We start from the raw sequence: 23,057 nt of genomic DNA, 5'->3' as shown, positions 1-23,057 counted from the left end.
AAGGAGGTAGAAAACAAAGCTCTACGAATCTAAGGTGGACCTAGGTTCTAGAAGGAAGCAAAGGAATCCAGCTCTGGTTGGAGAATAAAATGATGAAACAGTGTGTACATGTATATAGTATAGGTTATGAGCAAGTCTATGTCTACCTGTGGTTGCAGGTGATAGCATTTATAGGATCATCTAGGCATAGATCAGTGGGTAAAACTCAACTTATACAAAAGAACTTGCTGATGTACCTCACCAAGCAGCGTCGCGGCCATGGCGCCGCAGCGACGTAGCCTCGAGTGTCGGAGTAGAGGTAGCTTAACGCGCCCGCTAGGGTGTCGAAAGTGGCAGCAGTGCAGGCACGGTCCAGTGGCGACGGTGAAGGCGGTGGAGCTTTCCGTCGCTCACAGCGCGCCCTTTAGATCGGACTAGGTTAGGAACCTCGGTGGGGCGCTGGCGGCTACGGTGAACCTCGTACCTTGCGCCCCGGCCCCCACCTTCCTCTTTATAGCGCTGCACGACGGGGGCCCATTAGCCAGGAGGACGGCCGGGCACCCCCGATCAGGACGCGGATCAAGGGCCCAATTGACTGTTATACCAACCGGTGGAGATCAATCTAACAGTAGGATCTAGTATACATTCATAAACCACATGTATTCGTTGTCCCCTTGAACTATGTTATGGATGATGTAAACTCATGTATTTATGGAAACAAAAAAAATATTGCCTTGTAGCATTTTGTTGCCACCAAATTTTGCTTTAGCTGGCCACTGTTTTTTAGCATCGGGCTCAAAAAGAGAGGTCATTAGATTGTGCTCACGAACAACGCAAAGAACCAAATGCGCAGAGACAACGCAAAGATTGTGCTAAAAAAGAGAGGTTATTAGATAGCGTATCTTTCAATTTCTTATTTGGGTTCAATCTGTTAAAATCCTATATGGTGCTTTAAGCACCGTTTTAATATCTTTGATGGTGACTATACTATCTTCCTCTCGAAACTTTAAAAATCCAGGAATTTGGTTGTTTCTCTGCTTCAGGGTATCTCACTCGGTTTCTTACAAAATCTGTATCTCACTCTTAATGAAGAGTACGCATTCATCAACATCTTTATCTCACTTTTAATGAAGAGTAGTTTCTTAATTGATCTTAATTCTTACTCTTAATTCATCTCACAATTCTTCCTCTCAAAATATGGCATGAACTATACTGCTATAATTTCGAGAACTATTCAGAAAACTGTGAACGAGGAGACACTTATGACTTACTTCATTCACATGATTATGCCATACAAATAAAGTTATTTCTTGATCCGTATAGGAGTACACTTTCCTTATTTTACTTCAAGAACTCGACGATGTCTTTTATTAACTGTACTTTTGCAAGTCACGCTTGCATCTTTTTCTTGTTCTTTGATTAGTATTGACCATGACGGTGCATTTCTATTGTGCCATGGTCAATACTAGGATAGCATAAGAGCTACCCAAACTTCTCTCGCTAAGCGGGATACAAAAACATATGAGTCATCACAAAACTTCTCCCGTCATACATGATTGACTAGCATAAGAATTATGCCAAACTTCTCCACATGCGGAATAAATCTATATACAAATTACTATAACAAAAAATTTAGTCATGATGACTAAAACATTCACTTATACTTCATTTTTCAATTAAATCTTTTCGTTGGTTCTAATTTAATTAGAAAATTAGTAAACTAACAAAAAAAAACTATCCTGAACTGGCTTGACTCAAGCCTTTTAATTCACATACCCCAGCATTGCAGCCCATTGGCATGCAGCCGGGTGATCTCGTCGGTTAAAAAATAAAATTTATAAGATGCTTTTGCATCAATTCTACATCACCGTTGGGCAGAAAATAGAATTAATGCATAAAACTCATAAATTAACTTGAAAGACATATAACTACTCTTCAAAATTAAATTCTTCCGTTGGTTCGAATTTAATTAGAAGATAATCAACATCGTTGCAGCGAAACACGATAATAAAATACATTCTATTAGTTCAGGAGCATTTCATGGTCTTTATCTACTCTCTGAAAAATTGACCATATTGGTGTAAAATTTATCAGAGATTTAAACTTCAAACTTAAACTCATAAATAAAATCATAATATTGTTATCATCAACGTTGGTCAGAAAATAACAATACCATAATTTAACTTAAAACAAATTAGACTACTCCTCTAATTTAAATTAGAGGATAAACATAATAATAATTTACTGAACCAAAATTAACTGCTCTACAAATTAAATTCTCCCGTTGGTTCGAATTTAATTAGAAGATAATAAACATTAAACTTTGCAGCGGAAACATGAAAAAATAATTTATCCAATTTTTTTCAGAAGCATTTTACTGTACTCATCTACTCTCTGAAAAAAATATCCCGTTGGTTCAAATTTTGACAGAGATTTATCATCAAAACTTGACAAAATTCATCAAAATGTGCTTATGAAAAAAGATAAAACCAAAAACCTATCTTTTACTGTTCATTTGGCCAAACCAAGAAATTTCCGGCCCGCGGCCCATCTCGTCAGCGCGCCCGCGTGCATGGCCCAGCGACGTACCTTGGCCAAGCGGCCGGCTAAACACGGCGCGCGCCCGCTCTCTCGCGCCTAGGCCGCAACCTCGGCCTAGGCCGGGATTCTGCTTCCCCGCCTGGGCTGAAAGCCGGCCCGATCAACGTCGGCCGTCAATCGCGATCCAATGGCCGGGCGGCGATCTCGGTGGATCAAAATCCCCCGGCGGCAGCCGCTCCCCCAAACCCTAGTTCATTCGTTCTCCCTCCCTCTCCTCTCCTCAGTGCTCAACGCGTAGCATAGCAGCGACGGCGACCCAAGGTTGCCGAGAAGAGAAGGCTGGCGCCGCCGCAGGCCCCCTCGCCGCCGCGCGCGTTCGCCCGAGGGTGAGCGCGCCGCCGTCGAGCGGGCTTTAGTGGTGCCCTCGGCCGGGGCTCACGCGCACAGCAACGAGCGTGGCTCAGCCGTCTTCCCCACGTGTCGGCGAGGCGGCGGCGGGTTCTTCTTCCCGCGCGACAGCGGTCGCAACGGCGGGAAAAGAACCCAGGTAGGTCCCTTCCTCCTCTCCGTTCTGTGATCTAGGGTTAGGGTTTGGGAAAAACTTGAAAATCTTTGAGCTCCTTCTAATTTATTTTCACGTTTCTACCCCGATCTAGGTCTACACACTCGGAACCTTGCTTTAATACCATTGATAGGATTTATAGGATCATCTAGGCATAGATCAGTGGGTAAAACTCAATTTAGACAAAAGAACTTGATGATGTACCTCACCAAGCAACACCGCAGCCATGGCGCCGCAGCGACGTGGCCTCAAGTGTCGGAGTAGAGATAGCTTAACGCGCCCGCTAGGGTGTCGAAAGTGGCAGCAGTGCAGGCGCAGTCCAGTGGCGACGGTGAAGGCGGTAGAGCATCCCGTCGCTCACAGCGCGCCCTCTAGATCGGACTAGGGTTAGGAACCTCGGTGGGGCGCTGGCGGCTGCGGTGAACCTCGTACCTTGCGCCCCGGCCCCCACCTTCCTCTTTATAGCGCTGCGCGACGAGGGCCCATTAGCCAGGAGGACGGCTGGGCACCCCCGATCAGGACGCGGATCAAGGGCCCAATTAACTGTTAGACCAACTGGTGGAGATCAATCTAACCGTAGGAGCTAGTGTACATTCATAAACCACATGTATTCGTTGTCCCCTTGAACTAAGTTATGGATGATGTAAACTCATGTATTTATGGAAACTAAAAAAATATTGCCTTGTAGCATTTTGTTGCCACCAAATTTTGCTTTAGCTGGCCATTGTTTTTTAGCATCGGGCTCAAAAAGAGAGGTCATTAGATTGTGCTCACGAACAACGCAAAGAACCAAATGCTAGAATCACGTATGTTTGAGCCACCATAAGTCACTGTTAAAGAATCCTCTATGCATAAAGTAGAATCGAGATGGTGTAACAGTAGAATCGAGAGCAGCAACACAGATTGGTCCGGACAAAAACTTTATTCCAACTATTTCACATCTATGCTCTAAGATGTACAATCAAGTCATGACTGAATAATGATATGGAACGACATACTTGAAAGGAAGAAACTATCATTTCCAACCACAAAATCATCCTTCTTCTAATATTCAGGATAGGAAACGATTAACTTATGCTCCACATATAGTTGCATCAATTATGAATACCTAATAAAATCACAAGCTTACAACATAATAGCATTTGACACTGGAACTAATCAACTTCAGTTGTAACTCTGCAAGGACTCTGATGTGAACATAGACAGTGTCATAAATCTGACACACCATCACCTACCCCAGAATCATCTAAATTTAACAGTTTTGGGAGAACTAATACATAAGACCATCACATACATGTACATACCTAGCTAAGAACTCGCATTACCCTTATTCTTCTTCTTGGCTGCAGCGCCCTTGCTCTCCATGAGGCGCCACATGTACCACGCGCCGACTGACCGGTACGGCCTCCACCGGTCGCACAATGCTGCCATCTCCTCCGGATTGGGGAGTGCCTTGAGCTTGTACAGCTCCTGTACGCCCTTGCGCACGCCGAGGTCGCCGCACGGCAGCACGTCGGGGCGGTGCAGCGAGAAGATCATGAACATGTGGACAGTCCACTCGCCGACGCCTCTGACCTTGGTGAGCTCCGCGAGGAGCGCAGCCTCATCCATCGCGGCGACGGCGGAGTCGGACAGCTCCCCGGCTGCGAATCTGGCCGCGAGGTCGTGGACGTAGGATGCCTTGCGGCTGGAGACGCCGATGGTACGCAGGTCGGCGGCGGCGAGGGCAAGGACGGCGGCAGGTGTGACCGCGTCAGCGGCTACGGGTGTGACCGCCGCCGAAGCAGAGGGGAGGAGCGCGAGGAAGCGAGCGTAGATGGCGTCTGCAGCGGAGGTCGCGAGCTGCTGGTAGAGGATGGAGCGCGCGAGGGAGTGGAACGCGGGGAGGGAGGGAGTGGCGGCAAAGGTGGGGGCCTCAGTGGAGGCAATGACCGCGGCGAGGAGGGGGTCCGCGGTTTGGAGGTGGCGCAGAGCCGCTGCGAGCTCTCCCGGGGTGGACAGCGCGGGCAGCACTGGAGGCGCCGGAGCCGGTGGTGCCAGGGCGGTCGTGGCCCAAGGTTTCGTTTTCGCGGATGGTGTCTTGACGATCTTACGGGAGCGGAAGGAGATTTTGGTGGAGCGAAGGCCGGTGACCGCCAGAGGCGGCTCGGTGGCCGGAGGCCGGGAGCGCGCCGTCCGCCCCATGTAGGTATTTCTGGGTGGCGTGCGGCTGCGACGTACGGCGCCGCCGGAGTTGGTGGTCAAAGGAGTGAAGGTGGGACACTGTACCGACAGATGAACAGCAGCCCGCTACGGGCTGGCCCATCTCACTCAAGTTTGGTTGAGGACGACGCGTTTCGGCCCAGCTAAATTTGTTGGGTCGTAGAGACACGATAATCGCGACACAATCTGGGCCGCGGAAACTCAATCACTTGAGAGTAGGAAAATGTTCTTCAACTCCATTAATTTTGGCAATAATCCAATTTTCCTCACATTTACAAAACCGGCTTTTAATACAGTTTGATTTTGCATTCTAAACGATTTTGGATAGTGGTTTTACCATGTTATTAGGGGTAGATCGAACTTTGTTGATACTTTAAGGGATAAATATGACTATAAATATTTTCTTTGGAAAATTATCTAAGATTTTTTTTCTAGAAAATTTATATGCAATAAGAATCCTAAAATATATTCTAATCTTAAATAACTCATAGAAGATCCATTTGAGCTTAGAAATTTACCAAACAATTTTTGTATTTTTGAAAAATCATGTTCTATCTTCTAGTGCCTATATTGAAATTGTTTAAATGTTCTATAGACTCCTTTTGTGTTTATTTGCTAGCAGATGATCTCGTTATCTATTATATTAGCTATTGTTGACTAACCAAACTAAGTTGAAGGCTAAGTGACATGGACTACTCTCGCTAGCAAATGCTCTTGGTTAGACTAGCTCATTTTGATGCACTTGTCCTCCATTTGTGCATCTTCCTAGGGACGTGTTTCTACCTATACTTGTGCTAAACCGGGCCTAAGCAGGAACAAATATGATGTTGTTACATCATTATATGATACTTGTGTCGTCATCAAAGTCATCCGAAGTTCAGAACTTTTTCACAATCACGGTCATCGACGTAGACTAACTATAACATATACGAGATCTCTTCTAGCAAAAAAAAACAAACAAACCCAAGTCCATAGAATGGTAGAACAGTTTTTAATTTTGGCACCATTAGATAGAGCATGATTTTAGAAAAAAGTATAAAACTAATTTCATAATTTTTTTAGGTAAAATAATATTTCTATGAATTATCTAAGATTAAACCAAACATTATGATTTTTAGTTGCATAATTTTTTCAAGAAAAAATATTAAAAGTATTTTTGTTCAATTTACCTCCCTAAACTATCAAAGAGGTCTAATTTAGCCCTTTCGTGGCTGACGTGATGCCATTAGATTGCCACCCCAGATCGCTTAGGGTGCAAAAACAAAAAAAAAAAAAAAAATCAGCGCTGCAGGCTGCAGTAGTGAAGTTGCCACAAAACGCAGATATACAATACCTAAAGGAAAACAGCAACAGCCGGCAGCGGCAACCAGCTAAAAGTAGTTATACCGATCAGGTTAAAAAGTTAAATGGGTAAAAAAAAAAGGCTTTTCCATGGGAATAATCGAGACCCGAAACCGGGGGGTGGGGGGGGGGGGGGTGGGGGGGGGGGGGGGGGGATGCTCACGTTCCGGATGGCTCCATTGTTGGGCTGTGATGTCCACGAGGCTTTTTTATCCGCTCCTATATTTATTTTTCTTGAGGCACCGTAATTTCTTAAAAAGTATATCGCCGCAACGACACGAGTCTGGGACTGCGCTCCGCGACCACACTCCGCCGCGCTCCTGCCCGCCTTCCTCTATGCCACCGCGCCGGCCACATCTGGTGCTCTGCGCCCGCACCATGCCCCCATCCACCTCGCTCGTCACAGAAGGAGAGGCAGGGGTTTAGGCCTGCGCGCTACGTCTGGGGTGTACGCTGGACCGTTGCTCTCGCCGTCCCCCTGCCCCGAGCTTGCTGGCTACCGGAGTTGCCTACCAATTAGGTTATGACCGTCGCACTTATGTATAAGTGTTTCATCTGGATATTGCAAAAGTAGATATAGGATGTTTCATATGTTGCAATGACAATATACGCATGTTTCAAACCTACGTTCAAAGTGTTTCAGACGCATGTTTAGGTGTTTTCATCTGGATGTTGCATATGTTTGCTATGGCTGCACACGTATGTTTCAAGTGTTTATTTTCGTGTGTTCTAAAGGTTTCAGACTTTATGTTGTAAAAGTGGATCTGGATGTTGCATATGTTACTATAGCTATACACGCATGTTTTAAGAATATATTTCAAATGTTTCATCCGTTTCAATTGTATGTTGCAAATATTTTATGTTTATGTTTCAAACGTAGATTGGGTGTTGCACATGTTGCGATGTGCGTTGGCGGCTGGTGGATAGTTGCCTGCCGCAACCGCCTGGTGCTGCCGCTGTGGTTCACGTGTGGGCGCGGATGGGCGCGGCAGGCCTGGTATTGCTGCGGGGGCGCCGCCATCTTTCACATGCGGGCACATGGGTGCGGTTCCAAACGCTGGCACGCGATGCGGGCAGGCGCAGGTGTGATGTGGGCGGTCGTCGGGTGCAGTCGCGGAGCACCGTTCGGACGGACGCTGCCTCCGGAGAAGGATTTGGCGCGGGGCATAGGGAGTTGCGTGCGTCGGGCGCGGGTGCGAGAGCTGCGTCCAGACAGAGATTTATTTAACATAAATTCATAATCCATGCGCATGTCGTGATCACGGCGTCTCGAATTATTTTCCCAGACGTTGGTACTAGAGACGATTGAAGCTAGTGGAAGTGGAAGATGATGGAAACAAAACACCATCCGATTAATTAAATAGCCCACCAATCTCGCGATCACGTGCGCGATCGCAGAGCACCAATGAACGCCCAGCGTGCACCAGGGTTAATTACCAAACACGGAGACGAGAGATGACGACGACGAGCGGCGCAGCGCATCTCCATCAACCATATGAGCTCTTGGAGCGGGAGATCTGCCATGCCACGCCACGCCCAAAGAGGCACGAATAGTCTCGCCTCGCGCCGTCCTCGCTCACATGCCCCTTGGCGCTTTCATCAAGTAGTAGCCATGACATCGACGACAGGTTCCTTTACTCTATGCTGCACGGCGACCATAGCCAGATCGATCGAAGCAGGGAGAGATGCTTTTGCTCCCATGTCCCATGTGTCAGAGCATGAGCATGACTTGGCGCCGTGGCGGAGGGCACGCCGCACGCATGCACCTCCGGCCGATCCGGCGCTCGGCGACAGCTCCCATGGGCTGGCACCAACGTGCCTGCATGCATATGGACATATGGTATAGTAAGAAATGTACATGCCTGCCTATATTCTAACAGGATCTGGGCGAGCGGTTCTGTAATCTAGTGCAAGCAATTGCAATGCAGCACCTACCCATCGCCCGTATCTGTCGGTCAATGCCTCCCGGCACCGGCGGGCTTTTGTTCTGCAAGCAAGACCTTCATTCGTAGTACTACCACTTGTTGCAGGGGAAAGAATTTATGCTCTTCGAGCTCAGCGTGGCATGATCACCAATCTTTCTGCCTTCTTATCCGTTCAACAACTGCATTTTATTTCATTCATTTATTAGGATATGATCTGCAGAAATGTTATATGACGACCTCGCCGCTTGGATACAAATAAATGTAAGCTTAGTGATATGGATCACCATAGAAAAAATGGCTACAAAAGATAGTATAGCAGAAATATGTTGTCGCCATTTTTTTCTGTACTTAAGTACATTAGTACTCCTAGTCTCCTATAGATGACGAGAAATAGGAGAACGAAAAAGGGGCTAGTCGGCGAGCTCATCTGACTAGGTGCCTGACCGGTGGGTCCCTCACAATTCGGACAAGACAACCCCACTCCCTCGGTTCGGTCACCCCTCTGTCCTATCTTGCCCATTTCAACGGGACGACGGTTCGACTTAGCATCGATCGTTGTCCGCTGCTCTTCTTCCTCGTCCTCCTTCAGGCCAGCGGGCAAGAAGAAGAAGAAGAAAAATCAAAGCTTGCGGCGAGAGGCGGTGCCTGGCCGGCGAGCGAGCGAAGCGGCACCATGGGTGGCGGCAGCAACAGAGGCGGCGCCTGCGAGGAGGGCGGCAGCGACCACGACGGCGGGCTGCGGAAGCCGCTGCTCCACACGGGCAGCTGGTACCGGATGAGCTCGCGGCAGTCCAGCGTCGCCCCCGGGGCTTCCTCCATGGCCGTCCTGCGCGAGTCCCACGTCTCCGCCTTCCTCTGCACGCTCATCGTCGCGCTCGGGCCCATCCAGTTCGGCTTCACCAGCGGCTTCTCCTCCCCGACTCAGGACGCCATGGTTCGTGACCTCAACCTCTCCATCTCCGAGGTAACAAACTAATCCACGTCTCTGAGATTTGTTTCTTTTTTCTTTTGAAGAATCGTGCCTGAGAATAATACGTACTGACCGCGCCCGCGCGTGCTGCAGTTCTCGGCGTTCGGCTCGCTGTCCAACGTCGGCGCCATGGTCGGGGCGATCGCCAGCGGGCAGATGGCCGAGCACATTGGCCGTAAAGGGGTGAGGAATTCGACCCCCCTTTCTTTCTTGGTAGTTATCAGCTGTCCTTCCATTTTAATATCAGTTTGTTACTTGTAAGCTGACGACGAAGGAGGGTCAACATCACTTCTTTATCGACAGAGAGGAGGCTGCGTTTAGACTTTAGACTAACCAACAAGAAAAGACATCCTTTTCTTTCTTTTTTTGAATGCAAAAGACATCCTTTTCTGTGATAAAGAACCCAAATATAAATAGGATACGGTATTTTCAAAAAAATTAGGTGGGAGGACTTTTTCTTCAGAAAATAAAAGCAGGTGGAATTTTGAAAATAGTCAATAATTTTGCAAGGATTAATGCCTGTGGACTCTGTTCTTTTTGTGCAGTTAACCAAATTGGGAGTTGGCACGGTTTCTTCATGTTCGTCTGTTTCCTACTTTCCTTTGTTGTTGATATTCTGTATTAATCATGCAGTTTTAGTGTGTCCAAGAAATGGTGTGGATATTTTGTACATAGAAGTTCAGTCTGGTGTTCAAGATATCACCGCATTTCAGTCGTAGTTAATTGCACTAGAGCTGTACTATTTTAGTCTGACGGTTTTGCTAAATGGTTGCAGTCGTTGATGATTGCTGCAATACCGAATATCATCGGTTGGCTTGCGATCTCCTTTGCAAAAGTACTCAACAAGTACATGTTCCCTGAGTTTATTTTCACCCGTTGCTGCTTCTGAAAACATAAGATTGATGCCTGCCATCTGTCGATTTCTGTTTTACAGGATGCCTCATTTCTGTATATGGGACGATTGCTCGAAGGGTTTGGTGTCGGCATCATATCCTATACGGTTCGTAAAAGAAGATTTGTTGCCTGCTTATTTCTTGTACAGAAGATATTTGTACTTTCAAAACTTAAGAAACTGGTGCAGTTGCTGCTTGGAAAAGTGAGAGATCAAAATATCGAGCGAGATTCCAATATTTTGGGGACATTTAGGGGTAAAAAATGGAGACAGAGTGAACCATGACCAATGTATAATTTGTTTGTTGCCAAAAGAACCTTGGAGGTTTGGACTAATTACAATACTATTTCTTGATAATTTGTTACCAGGTACCTGTATACATAGCAGAGATATCTCCTCAGAACATGAGAGGAGCTCTTGGTTCTGTGAACCAGGTGTGCTTCCTCATAACTATCTTATCTTTTTGTTAAAAAATAGTACTTGATTTATTTATATTTGATTCATTGTGCAATTGTTCATCCTACAGTTGTCCGTGACCTTTGGCATATTCTTGGCCTATTTGCTCGGCATGTTTGTTCCTTGGAGACTTCTAGCAGTGATCGGTAATTTTGCTAACTACTTATGTATTACTGAATTTTCTTTTCTTCTTGTTGCTTACAGTTTATACTTAACCACTGATGTTTCAGCTCACAAGATCACTAACTGCAAATGGCTTTCCCCAATATGACTAAACTTAGAAATATACTATCTAGGAAGATATTAAATGCGGACTAGTAAGTGTGTCATTATTTCTTATCTAAATGTCTGGGTTGCCAATTACAGGAGCCTTGCCCTGCACAGTGTTGATTCCTGGACTATTCTTCATTCCAGAATCTCCTAGATGGCTGGTATATATATGCATAAACTGGATCTGAATTATGATCTGTTGCATCAAACTGAAATCTTAGCGACCATTTATCTTGCTCTTATCTCTAGGCAAAGATGAATTTGATGGAAGATTGCGAGACGTCCCTACAAGTACTGAGGGGGTTTGAGACTGACATCACGACAGAAGTGAATGATATAAAGGCAAAGCACCTCTATTATTCTCTGGAGTGACTAAATGCAGTATATATGATCTATTTCCAGTTTAGCTGTGAAGATTTTATTTAAATTAGACACATGGATCTATGTACCACGTTCTTATGGAATCAACAGAATCATCTTTAGGTTTGATCCTTTTGCAGAGGGCAGTGACATCATCAAGTAAGAGGACTACAATCAGTTTTCAAGAATTAAACCAAAAGAAATACCGCACGCCACTACTTGTAACTTCCTTAACTTCGTCAGCTTGATCCATGCCAAATCAACAGCTATAGTTTCTAATTGTGATTATTTATTAACTTGGCAGCTAGGAATTGGCCTACTTGTACTGCAAAATCTAAGTGGAATCAACGGTGTACTGTTTTATGCAAGTAGCATCTTCAAAGCTGCAGGTAAGCTGCAGTCTTTATCTTTTCTTTACTTTTTTAGGTCATAGTAGTTGGTTTAATAAGTTTTAGGCATGATAGTTTGGATACCTTGCAAATTTAATTGAAATGATAATGACTACTGATAACCAATAATGAAGCAACCTTTAATACCATTGTTTGTTTGGCAGTATGCTTTCCAGATGAAGGAATAGAATAATAGACTACTGATTTTCAAACCACTAGAATGCACAAACTTAATATCTTCCTAGATCATAGTAGGATCAAGAAAGATTATAAAATGAGCTACCTTGTAATATAGTTTATCATTCCCTTTGATCACTAAAATATGGCATTTCATTGCATTTGTAAATTTAGATCATTTCCACGTCTGATAGACCCTATGTATTATTTGAATACATAGGCACTATGTATTAGTTTGAGCTCCTTTACCATGCTTTACAACAACGATAATATAGTATACTTTTGTTCCAAATTAACATCCAAAATCTTCAGGTGTTACAAACAGCGACTTGGCCACCTGTTCACTTGGAGCTATCCAGGTGCGCGTAGCTAGGATGAGTTTATAACCTGATACAATTTATCTGTAATTTATATTAAGCTGGTCACTGCATTTTTGTCAGGTCCTTGCTACTGGAGTTACGACATGGTTGTTAGACAGAGCTGGACGACGCATGCTTCTCATTGTAACTTTCTCTTCCCTGTGAAATAACTAGCCTGCATGCTTCATGTAATTCTGAATTAACACTGACTTCAAATGACAGATTTCTACCTCTGGCATGACTCTATGCCTTCTTGCCGTTTCTGTTATATTTTTTCTCAAGGTATGTTCATGTTTCTTTAGCTAGGATTCCAGTGAGAAGATAATAATTATTGTACTGACACTAACTGTCCTTGCAATAGTAAACCATATTGGTAACGCATGACTATGCAGATTTTGTACAATATCTACTGAATTTTCCTCTAATCCTTTTTAAGCTTCGTTTTTTCTAGGATAAGATTTCACAGGATTCTAACTCGTACTACATCTTAACTATGATCTCCTTGGTTGCTATCGTGGTATGTCTCAGTTATGTTTCTTCTGAAAAATTGGATACCACTGCAGACTCTGTGCCAAAATAATGAGTCGTGCAACTATGTTCAGGCTTTTGTCATTACCTTCTCGTTTGGTATGGGTGCCATTCCGTGGCTCATGATGTCTGAGGTACACTACTTGGTTGCATCTTACCGAAGAGAACTATTTGCATAAGCAAGAAGCAAGAGTCTGAAGCTACAGCTTAGGCACGTACTGTAAGAGATATCTGAATGTATAATTCAAACTTTGTGTTTTTCAGATCCTCCCAGTTAGCATCAAGAGTTTCGGCGGAAGCATCGCGACACTGGCCAACTGGCTGACATCCTTTGCCATAACAATGACGACGAACTTGATGCTCACCTGGAGTGTTGGAGGTCCACACCACACCTTTTTTGTGTTTCAACTCTAACTAGGATAGGATTATGAACCATGGAACCTGATGCATTTTTTTTGGGCAGGCACTTTCCTCTCGTACATGGTTGTGAGCGCCTTCACCCTCGTTTTTGTCATCCTTTGGGTGCCGGAGACGAAGGGAAGAACGCTAGAGGAGATACAATTTTCGTTTCGTTGAGCATTGAGCATCAGTTGCAAAGATTCTTCGAGTTTTTCTTTTAGAAGGCAACGGTTGGTATCTGTTCAACAGGAAATTTTGGGCATGTATTCTCAACGTACACAAATTCTCCTAGGTGAAGGTCACGAATTCTTTCTGTTGATACGACAGTATGCTGTGAAAAATATTTGACATGTAAATGCTGGAGCAGTGACTCTTATCATATTGCTCTCTTCTTGCCTTCACCGATGCTAGATCAACAGTACATTGTCAAAGTATATGTAAAAATGGATGCTTGGGCGCTAACTGACCAATCCCAGCTTTCGAATCAAGTTTGTTGAGACCTCCTTCTCTATTTTACTCCCTCTATTTTCTTTTATTACAAGGCACACACACATATATTAAAGATTTAAACTTTAAATAAAATCTTTTTTTGAAAGGAAACGGCAGGAGCTCTGCCCATTCATTAAGGAGAAAGAAAGTTTATGTACAGAGTGGTTCTAAGGCCAAACCAATGCCCCCAAAACGCCAAAGTGTTATAGCTTCTAGAGTGAGGTGAATCCCTGGCTCGAAACGTGATCTAATAGTGCCCAGTTGCAAAAGCCCTTCTATATTGTTCTATGTCTTCCTTGGTGCGCTCGGCCACTTGAATGGCTGTGGAGGACTTCTTGTCGAAGATTCTTCCGTTGCGTTCTTTCCACAAATTCCACATGGTATAGATTACCATTCCAATGAAACCACGCCTCTTCTCTTTTGGGATTAGAAGCAAGATCGACTCCCACCAGTCGACTAAATAAAATCTTTGACCAATAACTTGGCTACAATTTTTAATTATTACATATAATACAAACTTGATACGGTTGAGATTTAGTAATAGAATTACTCTCTAGATGTCGAGTTTGGAAACTTCTCTATTTTTTTCTTTAGATCAAAACTTTGTGTTTGAGATTACGTGGATTGCAGTGCTTGTGTTGTAATAAGCAACAGCTATATGCATTGGTCGATGCAGAAGCTGGAATATTAATATATTCTCTTTTCTAAAAAAAACTTGATAATGTTAGATTTGTAATTAAATATACTATTCAACTATCATAAATTTATAAATATAAAAAATTAGAAATAAAATAATAAATAGTTAAAACGTATGTTGGAAGATCATGCCATCTTAAATCATGTCTTATAAAAGATAATAAAAGGAGTAACACATGGACGGGCAGCTAACCTATCTCCAGGAAAAAAAAAGAGAGAGAATTTTTTAGGTCTCTGTCTTCTTTGGAATTCTTGTGTTGGATAGGGATTTATGACTTGCAACCGTAAGGCCTGGTTTAATTGTTATTAGAATAAAAGGGATTGGAGAGGGTCGAGGAAGATTTTGATTTATAGAGGATTCAGTCTCTCTCAATCCTCTTGGTTCTAGGTTAAACGAACAGACCCTAAATGGGGTTACCAAATTTCACTATCAAGTGGCGCACATATACATGCCATGCAAACGGCACCAGCTGACAGACTAACAGCAAAGTAAATGAAGCAAAAACCAAAGAAGACCTGTGGGTCATGTCGATCAAATTTGGATCGCGTCGCCGTCGCACACATGCAACACGTTCCTTGGAGGCTTTGGACTTCCGTTCCAGCATGCAACAACGCCTGTCTTCCGTCAGAGAGAGGGAGTTTTTTTTCTTTCTTTCTTTCCTTCATTAGGTGTACCCTCCGCGACCACGAGAAACACGAGGACGGACAGAAAAAAAAAGTAATGACACACGTCTTATGTCCGACACGAGCAAATCGTCGGACGCTCTGCAGTCCCACCGCCTCATTGCTTGCGCATTTATCCCGCCGTTCATTTTGCTCATGAGTTTATTAAAAAAAGTCACACATCCTTATCCTTTCCACTTCCTTCTCCCTTGTCGCAACGCCTTGCGGTGCCTCCTTGTCCTGGACGTGGACACGCACTCCCCTCGCTGCTGATGCGCACCCCATCCGCTGCCGCTCGCTCACGCCCCGTCGCGCGCCCCTCTCGCCCCCTCTCGTCATGCGCGCTGGTGCTAGTGGTGCTCGCTCGGCCTGTCGTGCGCGCCGCCTGCCCGACCGACCTAAGCCCGGTGCTGGTGGCGGTGGTGCTCGCGCGCCCCGCTGGTGCTAGATGCTAGTGGTGCTTGCGCGCCGCCACTCGCCACCGGTTCCCACCCCGGCGGTCGGAATTAACCGGCACAGGCGCTCCCCTTCTCTATGTTGCAAATATATGTTTTAAGTGTTTCTAACGCTTCAGAGGTATGTTGCAGTTATTTCATATGGATGTTGCAAAAAGTAGACCGGGAGATGTTGCACATGTTGCATTTTGTTGCAAGTGTTCCAGAGACATGTGCAAGAGTTTGTTCAAAACGTTTCATCTATTCCAAACGTATACTGCAAGCGTTTTGATTTGGATGTTGTATATGTTTTACATATATGTTGCAACAGCATATTCTAAATGGGGGCGGGTCAAATCAAGGCGGACATGACGGATTGCGAGCGAGTGGTATGGACTCGACGACGGCGCGATGCGCACACGGGCAAAGCGAATTTGCGGACGCGGACAGGTTGTGCAAGCACGCGCAGGAACGGCCGTCCGATGGAATATTCCGTCGAACGGCCGGGCACCGCACGTCCAACAAAAATAGAGAAATGGTCTTTATTTAAAATCAAATCGTATTCCTGAAAGTGACTTAGCTTTGCCCAAAATAATAAAAAAAACTTAGGATGTATGGGACACTACAGTGTTGCTCAAAGACAGTAATTTGTCGGTATGACAGTATCGAGAAACGGCAAAACAACACGGGCTCACAGACATGTGCGTGGATGATGAGCTGGAAGTCATGTCCAGGTCAGCTCAGAAAAAGAGGAGGCACTTCTGTGTCTCTGACGGGTTGGACCCCGGCGAGACCTGCCTGGCACGACGACGACTCGACAGCCCTACTTCAACGGTACGGAACGAAAACGAAGAAAAAAAAATCAAATCTCACCATCGTCTCCTCCCCTGGGGCCTGGCATTCATTCGCGTTGTCCTCCTCCCACCTGCTTCTCCCTCCATCCAACCCCACCCGGAGAAAACGAAACAAATCAAATCTCGCCGCGAGCTGGGCGGCGAGCGCGGGCGCCATGGCGAGCAACATGGCGTCCGAGAGCGGCAGCGACCACGACGGCGCGCTGCAGAAGCCGCTGCTGCCCAACAGCGGGAGCTGGTACCTGATGGGGATGGGGTCGCACCAGTCCAGCCTCAACGCCGCCGGCACCTCCTCCATGGCCGTCCCGCGGGAGTCCCACGTCTCCGCCTTGCTCTGCACGCTCATCGTCGCGCTCGGCCCCATCCAGTTCGGCTTCACCAACGGGTACTCCTCGCCGACGCAGGACGGCGTCATCCGGGACCTCAACCTCTCCATCTCCGAGGTACGTCCTGGCTGCAGCTTCTACGTCTGCTCGCGCGCGCGCGCGCGCACACACACACACACTCTGTCTTCACGCTCGGCTCGACGTTTTCTTCTTGTCTCATTTCAAAACGAATTTGAGCTCCGTCGCCCTCCGCAGTTCTCGGCGTTCGGCTCGCTGTCCAACGTGGGCGCCATGGTCGGGGCGATCGCCAGCGGCCAGATGGCCAAGTACATTGGCCGCAGAGGGGTGAGAAACTCTGCTCCACTACTCCTTTTCTTCATTTTTCTACGACTTGTTCACAGACTGTTTCATGGTCTATGCTGCTCGTGCCTTTTTTTTTTTTTTTGGGGGGGGGGGGGGGGGGGGGGGGGGGGGGGGGGGGGGGGGGGGGTTGATGACTTTCAGAGTGTAGACTAAGGGCATGTCTGAATACAAGGGCTAATTGATAGCTCGCTAAAAATCAGCTAAAATTAGCTCTAGTGCATCTAAACATCCAAACAAGAAGCCTAATAGATATGCTAGTTTTTTAGCCAAGTCTTCAACTAGGGTCTATTTGGATACACATGGTTTATAATTAGCAGGGCTAAAAATTAGCTCAAATTAGCTATGGTTGTCTAGCTAATTGGCTAACTAGTAGTTGAGCATGTGGCAAAAAAATTAGCATACCTATTAGCTCTTCTGTTTGGATGCACTAGAGCTAATTTTAGCTAGCTAGAATTTATCTCTTGGATCCAAACATGTCCTTATTATCCAAATACCTAGCCAACCACAACCAATGTGAGCTGATTTTTAGGGCACATTTGGATACATATGGCTAATTACTAGCTGAGCTAAAATGAGCTCTGCAAGCCTGTTTGGATCCTAGGGCTAAAAATTAGCCCACCTTGTAAAAATAGATTAAACATGAGCTAATTATGGGCTAATAAGGGTTAATGGACTCTAACCACCAGTTAGCCCTCATTAGCTCTTATTAACCCAAGATTAGCCCACACTTAGGCTTTCTAGTTGGTATCCGAAAACGTGGGCTAATTATTAGCTCCTGGATCCAAACACTCTAGTTGAACACTTGGCTAAAAAAATAGCCCACCTATTAGCTCTCCCGTTTGGATGCACTAAAGCTAATTTTAGCTAATTTTTAGCTAGCTCACAATTAGCTCTGGTATCCAAACATGCCCTTAGTCCGGCTACTAACTAGCCATGTGCATCCGAGCAGGCCCTATAGCTAATTTGGCTAATTTTTAGCCCCAACTAGTAACTAGCCCCGTGTATCCAAACAGGCTCTAAATCCCCTCAACAAGAAAAAAAACTAGAGTAGGGTAAAGTGCTGTTTGGTTGCGTAAAGGTAACGCGCATATCAAGGGAAGGGAATCAAAGTTGACGTACTTTTTTGGCCCCTCATAAGAAAACGATTACATGCTTCTTCTTCTTTTTTTTATTCATTCATCCGTCATCCGTGGTAACGGGAAACCTAATCAGTTAACGACCAGATCGGCGGTGATGGATTTACTGAATCTTGGGATCGGTTACCCTGCTATCACTTCATGATGTCATCGGATCACGCCGTGAAAAATGCTCCAGCCAAATAGCGTGTGATCTTTTAGGCTAACTAGCTTGGTAACTGTTTCGCAGTCACTGATGATTGCAGCGGTTCCGAACATCATGGGCTGGCTTGCAATCTCCTTCGCAAAAGTATGGCGATACATGTGTCAGTTTATTTTCACTCATTGCTTCACAAATGACAACATCGGCTTTGATGGCTGCTCTGCTCTGCAGGACACTTCGTTTCTGTACATGGGAAGATTGCTTGAAGGATTTGGTGTCGGTGTCATTTCCTATGTGGTATGTATAATAAAACTCCATGCCTGGTTATGCCTTGAGAGTATGAGTACTTGTGCTTTTTAACCTGTCCTACTTCACTTTAAAAAAGATCAACTGATATGTCAGCATTTTTTAGACAAAGTGATCCATCCCTATGAAGTTTATTTTTATTGGCAGAAGAGCAATGGAAGCATGGACTGGTTATATCAGCTAATTTTGGTCTGTGAATTTTGTGCCACCAGGTACCAGTATACGTAGCAGAGGTATCTCCTCCGAACATGAGAGGAGCTCTTGGCGCTGTGAACCCGGTTTGTTCATACCCAAAAGCGTCTTATCTTTTCATGAGGCAAACACTTGGCTTGTTTATGCCGACCTCACTGTGCAGTTGTTCATTCTACAGTTGTCTGTAACCGTTGGTGTCTTGCTTGCATATGTGCTTGGCTTGTTTTTTCCTTGGAGGATTCTTGCGTTAATAGGTAACGTGGCTAAACCCTGGTAGATTAATAAACCTGCTGCTGCTGCTGCTCTTAGTTTGCATTTCAACTCTGTTATTTTAGCTAGCACGATCAGCAACTCTGATAAGTTGGACACATATTTTTTGGATAGTACAAATGTAGTAGGCACATATTTTGGTTCTTAGGACCTTCTGTTCTATCATAAAGTGTGTGATTCCACACTTGTAGGAACCTTGCCCTGCTTATTGTTGATACCTGGCCTATTCTTCATTCCGGAATCTCCAAGATGGCTGGTATATACACACACAAGTTGGATAACGAACTCTGAATAATTATGCCAAATTGCAATTTCCAATGCCCCCCCCCCCCCCCCCCCCCCCCCCCCCCCCCCCCCCCCCCCCCCCCCCCCCCAAAAAAAAATATTTGTAGGCAATGATGAATAGGATGGATGATTGCGAGACTTCTCTACAAGTTCTGAGGGGACTCGCTGCTGACATCACTGCAGAAGTTAATGATATAAAGGTGGACACTTTCATTCATTTAGACTGACTGAATACAGTTTATTTGAAGAGTCTTCACTTTGTGTGTTATTATTTTCTTTAACATTTGGCACATGGCTATGGTGGGGCGCCTATGGTGTTCCAGCATACCAGGTCCCAAGCCCTGATAAAGGAGGAGGGTTGTGTTAGGCGTGGCGAGCCAATGTAAAAACTTGGCTACTCTTATGGAGATTTGGCGCATGGCTCTATGTACTTCATTCTTATGGAATCAGTGGGATTAACTTTAGGTTTATGCAGATAGCTGTAGCATCAGCAAACAAAAGTGGTACAATACGTTTTCAAGAGTTGAACCAAAAGAAATACCGCATGCCCCTAATTGTAAGTTTGTAGCTTTATCTGCTTATCTGGTACAAATTAGTAATCACATTTTGTAACTGTCAGTTTATGACAATGCTACAACTTTTCGCAGCTAGGAATTGGCCTACTTGTGTTGCAACAGCTAAGTGGAATAAACGGTATAATATTTTATTCAGGTAGCATCTTCACAGCTGCAGGTAAGCTGTGCACTTGTTCACTGACTTGTGTTTTTTATTAGTAGCTGTTCATAATAAATTTTAGGAAATGACTTTTTGTTCCTTCCAAATTTAACTGGAGCATTAGGGCCTTAGGGAACTGTTTTGGCGGTTTGCTGAATAAAAAGTATGAGTCTCTGATTGGCAATATTTTCTTACAGACGTAGGAATAGTGTAGTGGACTACAAAAATCAAAAGAGTGAAATTGATATAAAGTGACCTTATTGTTCCTAAGTCCTAATGCATTATAACATGTTAAAAAAAGCTAATATATTAGTCTCCTTGTAAGTTGTAACATGGTTTATCATTCTCTTTCTTTGATGAATGATGGCATTTTATTGTTTACTGCAAAAGCATTATGCCTCCTCTGTCTTTATCTACAACAGTGGTAGTTAAGTCTGTTTTGACTTTTAGTTCTAACAATCAAACTTCTCAGGGCTCAAGAACAGTAACTTGGACACATGTGTACTTGGAGCTATCGGGGCAAGTACCTAAACTAGACAGACCTGATCTAGTCTCTCTGTGATTTTATTAATCTTCTAATAACAGCATTCCATCAGGTTCTTGCCACTGGTGTTACAATCACGTTCTTGGACAGAGCTGGCCGGAGAATCCTCCTTATTGTAACTTCTGCTTCCCTCTAAAGCCACTAATTTGTGGGTCTTCTGTAGCTTAATTTGATTGCCACTTCAAATTACAGATCTCATCTTCTGGGATGACCCTAAGCCTTCTTGCAGTTATTGCTGTATTTTACATCAAGGTAAGTTCATGTTCCTTTGAGATAAGATTCTGATCAGAATATAACAGTTCTTCTTTACTACTCTCTGCAATAGTAATCTAGTATACTAGTGCAGTACATGGCTTATAAACAATCTGATATGCAGTATGATTTCAGGGTCTGTCATCTGTCATCTCAATCCACTGAATATTCTTCTTTCTTGTCATGGGTTATTCGTTTCAGGATAATATTTCAAATGACTCTGACTTGTATAACATCTTAAGTATGGTGTCCTTGGTTGGTGTCGTGGTAAGTCTGTCAATTACATTTTATCTGAACATTGGTTTTTAAATGTGGAATCTGTGCCATAAATTTTTGCCCAAATACTTCGTTCAGGCTTATGCCATTTCCTACTGCTTCGGTATGGCTGCCATTCCATGGATCATTATGTCTGAGGTATAGTACCTTATCACATATAGCTAATATAGCTCGTAAGATGCCTGAGCCACATGCTGAAAGCATTCTGAATGAAGGCTTATTCTCGAAACTTTGCATATTGACAGATCCTTCCGGTTAGCATCAAGAGTGTGGCAGGAAGCTTCGCGACCCTTGCCAACTGGTTGACATGCTTTGGAGTAACAATGACAGCAAATTTGCTTCTGAGCTGGAGTGCTGCAGGTCCATATATACATCTCTAATGTAGAGTAGGATCGTATATATGAACAACCAAACCTTACGACATGTTACCTTTGTTTCCAAATCGTACAGGTACATTTGCCTCCTACATGATTGTGAGTGCTTTCACTCTCATGTTCATCATCCTTTGGGTGCCAGAGACAAAGGGAAGAACCCTCGAGGAGATACAATGGTCCTTCCAGTGAGCTCTCCAGCATTCATCAGTATATCCAGGACTGAGTATATCCAATTAGCAAGGTCTAGTTTGAGCGTATGCGGTGTGGTGGCTAAGATTTGTTTTTCTTTCCTTCTTGTCTCCTCTCTTTGTTTTCTGTCTTGCTAGGCACTTCGCGTGCAGGTCTGTTCCTATTTGTTTGTACTATACTTTCGTGGGCTTTTTCCCCATCTCTTAATGACTGGTGCAACTATATTCAGGCTTTCGTCATTACCTTCTCGTTTGGTATGGGTGCCATTCCATGGCTCATGATCTCTGAGGTACACTACTTGGTTGCATATACCTGATATGAAGCTTGTACAAGGCCTCTATGTCTCCTCCTAATTTTGGCATCTCACCGAAGAGAACTATTTTGCATAAGCAAGATTTTGAAGCTACAACTCAGGCACGTACTGTAAGAGATATCTGAAGGTATAATTCAAATTTTGTGCGATTTTCAGATCCTCTCAGTTAGCATCAAGAGTCTCAGTGGATGCATCGCGACACTGGCCAACTGGCTGACATCCTTCGCCATAACAATGACTGACGAACTTGATGCTCACCTGGAGTGTTGGAGGTCCACACCACACCTTTCTTGTGTTTCAGCTCTGACTAGGATAGGATTATGAACCATGGAAGCTGATGCAATTTTTTTGGGCAGGCAATTTCCTACCGTACATGGTTGTGAGCGCCTTCACCCTCGTTTCCGTCGTCCTTTGGGTGCCGGAGACGAAGGGAAGAACGCTAGAGGGGATACAATTTTTGTTTCGCTGAACATTGAGCATCATTTGCAAAGATTCTTCGAGTTTTTTCTCTTAGAAGGCAACGGTTGGTATCTATTGAACTTGAACAGGAAATTTTGGGCATCCTACGTACACAAATTCTCCTAGGTGAAGGTCACGAATTCTTTCTGTTTGATAGGACAGAATGCTGTGACAGATATTTGACATGTAAATGCTGGAGCAGTGATTCTTATCATATTGCTCTCTTCTTGCCTTCAGCGATGCAGATCAACAGTGCATTGTCAAAGTATATGTAACAATGGATGCTTGGGCGCTAACTGACAGACTAACAGCAAAGTAACTGAAGCAAAAACCAAAGAGGACTTGTCGGTCATGTGGATCAAATTTGGATCGCGTCGCCGTCGACCAGTGATATCTTGCACCCCGATCAAAACTGGGTGGAGAAAATCCG

The 23,057-nt window shown here is 44.7% G+C and overlaps 3 protein-coding genes across 8 annotated transcripts; 2 read left to right on the top strand and 1 right to left on the bottom strand.

Annotated features, from left to right (window-relative positions):
• Positions 1 to 4,268: 4,268 nt before the first annotated feature.
• On the bottom strand, positions 4,269 to 5,305 carry LOC136512218 (alkylbase DNA glycosidase-like protein mag2). The gene has a single exon (XM_066506196.1). It carries the CDS (start codon positions 5,264 to 5,266, stop codon positions 4,391 to 4,393), a length of 876 nt encoding a protein of 291 aa, XP_066362293.1. The 5' UTR covers positions 5,267 to 5,305; the 3' UTR covers positions 4,269 to 4,390.
• A 3,765-nt stretch (positions 5,306 to 9,070) lies between these two features.
• Positions 9,071 to 13,841, top strand: LOC136512217 (sugar transporter ERD6-like 4). Of its 2 annotated transcripts, XM_066506194.1 has the most exons (17): positions 9,071 to 9,514; positions 9,614 to 9,703; positions 10,296 to 10,355; positions 10,455 to 10,520; positions 10,781 to 10,846; positions 10,939 to 11,014; positions 11,235 to 11,299; positions 11,388 to 11,480; positions 11,639 to 11,719; positions 11,803 to 11,887; positions 12,377 to 12,423; positions 12,505 to 12,567; positions 12,646 to 12,705; positions 12,875 to 12,940; positions 13,026 to 13,085; positions 13,216 to 13,330; positions 13,415 to 13,841. In XM_066506194.1, the coding sequence occupies exons 1-17, from the start codon at positions 9,224 to 9,226 to the stop codon at positions 13,525 to 13,527; spliced, it is 1,497 nt and encodes a 498-aa protein (XP_066362291.1). In that variant the 5' UTR covers positions 9,071 to 9,223; the 3' UTR covers positions 13,528 to 13,841. The 2 variants fall into 2 exon arrangements, with proteins under 2 accessions (XP_066362291.1, XP_066362292.1); XM_066506195.1 differs by lacking the exon at positions 10,296 to 10,355.
• A 2,668-nt stretch (positions 13,842 to 16,509) lies between these two features.
• Positions 16,510 to 22,659, top strand: LOC136511539 (sugar transporter ERD6-like 4). 5 transcript variants are annotated; one of them, XR_010772752.1, is made up of 20 exons: positions 16,510 to 16,929; positions 17,068 to 17,157; positions 18,541 to 18,600; positions 18,685 to 18,750; positions 18,972 to 19,037; positions 19,115 to 19,205; positions 19,413 to 19,477; positions 19,614 to 19,706; positions 19,982 to 20,062; positions 20,154 to 20,238; positions 20,693 to 20,739; positions 20,817 to 20,879; positions 20,957 to 21,016; positions 21,218 to 21,283; positions 21,371 to 21,430; positions 21,538 to 21,652; positions 21,743 to 21,907; positions 22,085 to 22,144; positions 22,325 to 22,440; positions 22,525 to 22,659. XR_010772752.1 is itself a non-coding variant. In XM_066505580.1 (17 exons), the coding sequence occupies exons 1-17, from the start codon at positions 16,642 to 16,644 to the stop codon at positions 21,853 to 21,855; spliced, it is 1,509 nt and encodes a 502-aa protein (XP_066361677.1). In that variant the 5' UTR covers positions 16,510 to 16,641; the 3' UTR covers positions 21,856 to 22,213. The 5 variants fall into 5 exon arrangements, 4 of the variants coding, with proteins under 4 accessions (XP_066361677.1, XP_066361679.1, XP_066361680.1 ...); XM_066505580.1 differs by lacking the exons at positions 22,325 to 22,440; positions 22,525 to 22,659 and having other exon boundaries at positions 21,743 to 22,213; XM_066505581.1 differs by lacking the exons at positions 22,325 to 22,440; positions 22,525 to 22,659 and having other exon boundaries at positions 16,511 to 16,929; positions 19,130 to 19,205; positions 21,743 to 22,211.
• Positions 22,660 to 23,057: the final 398 nt, after the last annotated feature.

This window comes from Miscanthus floridulus, chromosome 16 (assembly GCF_019320115.1).
Source record: "Miscanthus floridulus cultivar M001 chromosome 16, ASM1932011v1, whole genome shotgun sequence".
Taxonomy (NCBI): domain Eukaryota; kingdom Viridiplantae; phylum Streptophyta; class Magnoliopsida; order Poales; family Poaceae; genus Miscanthus; species Miscanthus floridulus.
The sequence above is the reverse complement of the archived record's forward strand: the minus strand, read 5'-3'. Positions and strand labels throughout refer to the sequence as shown.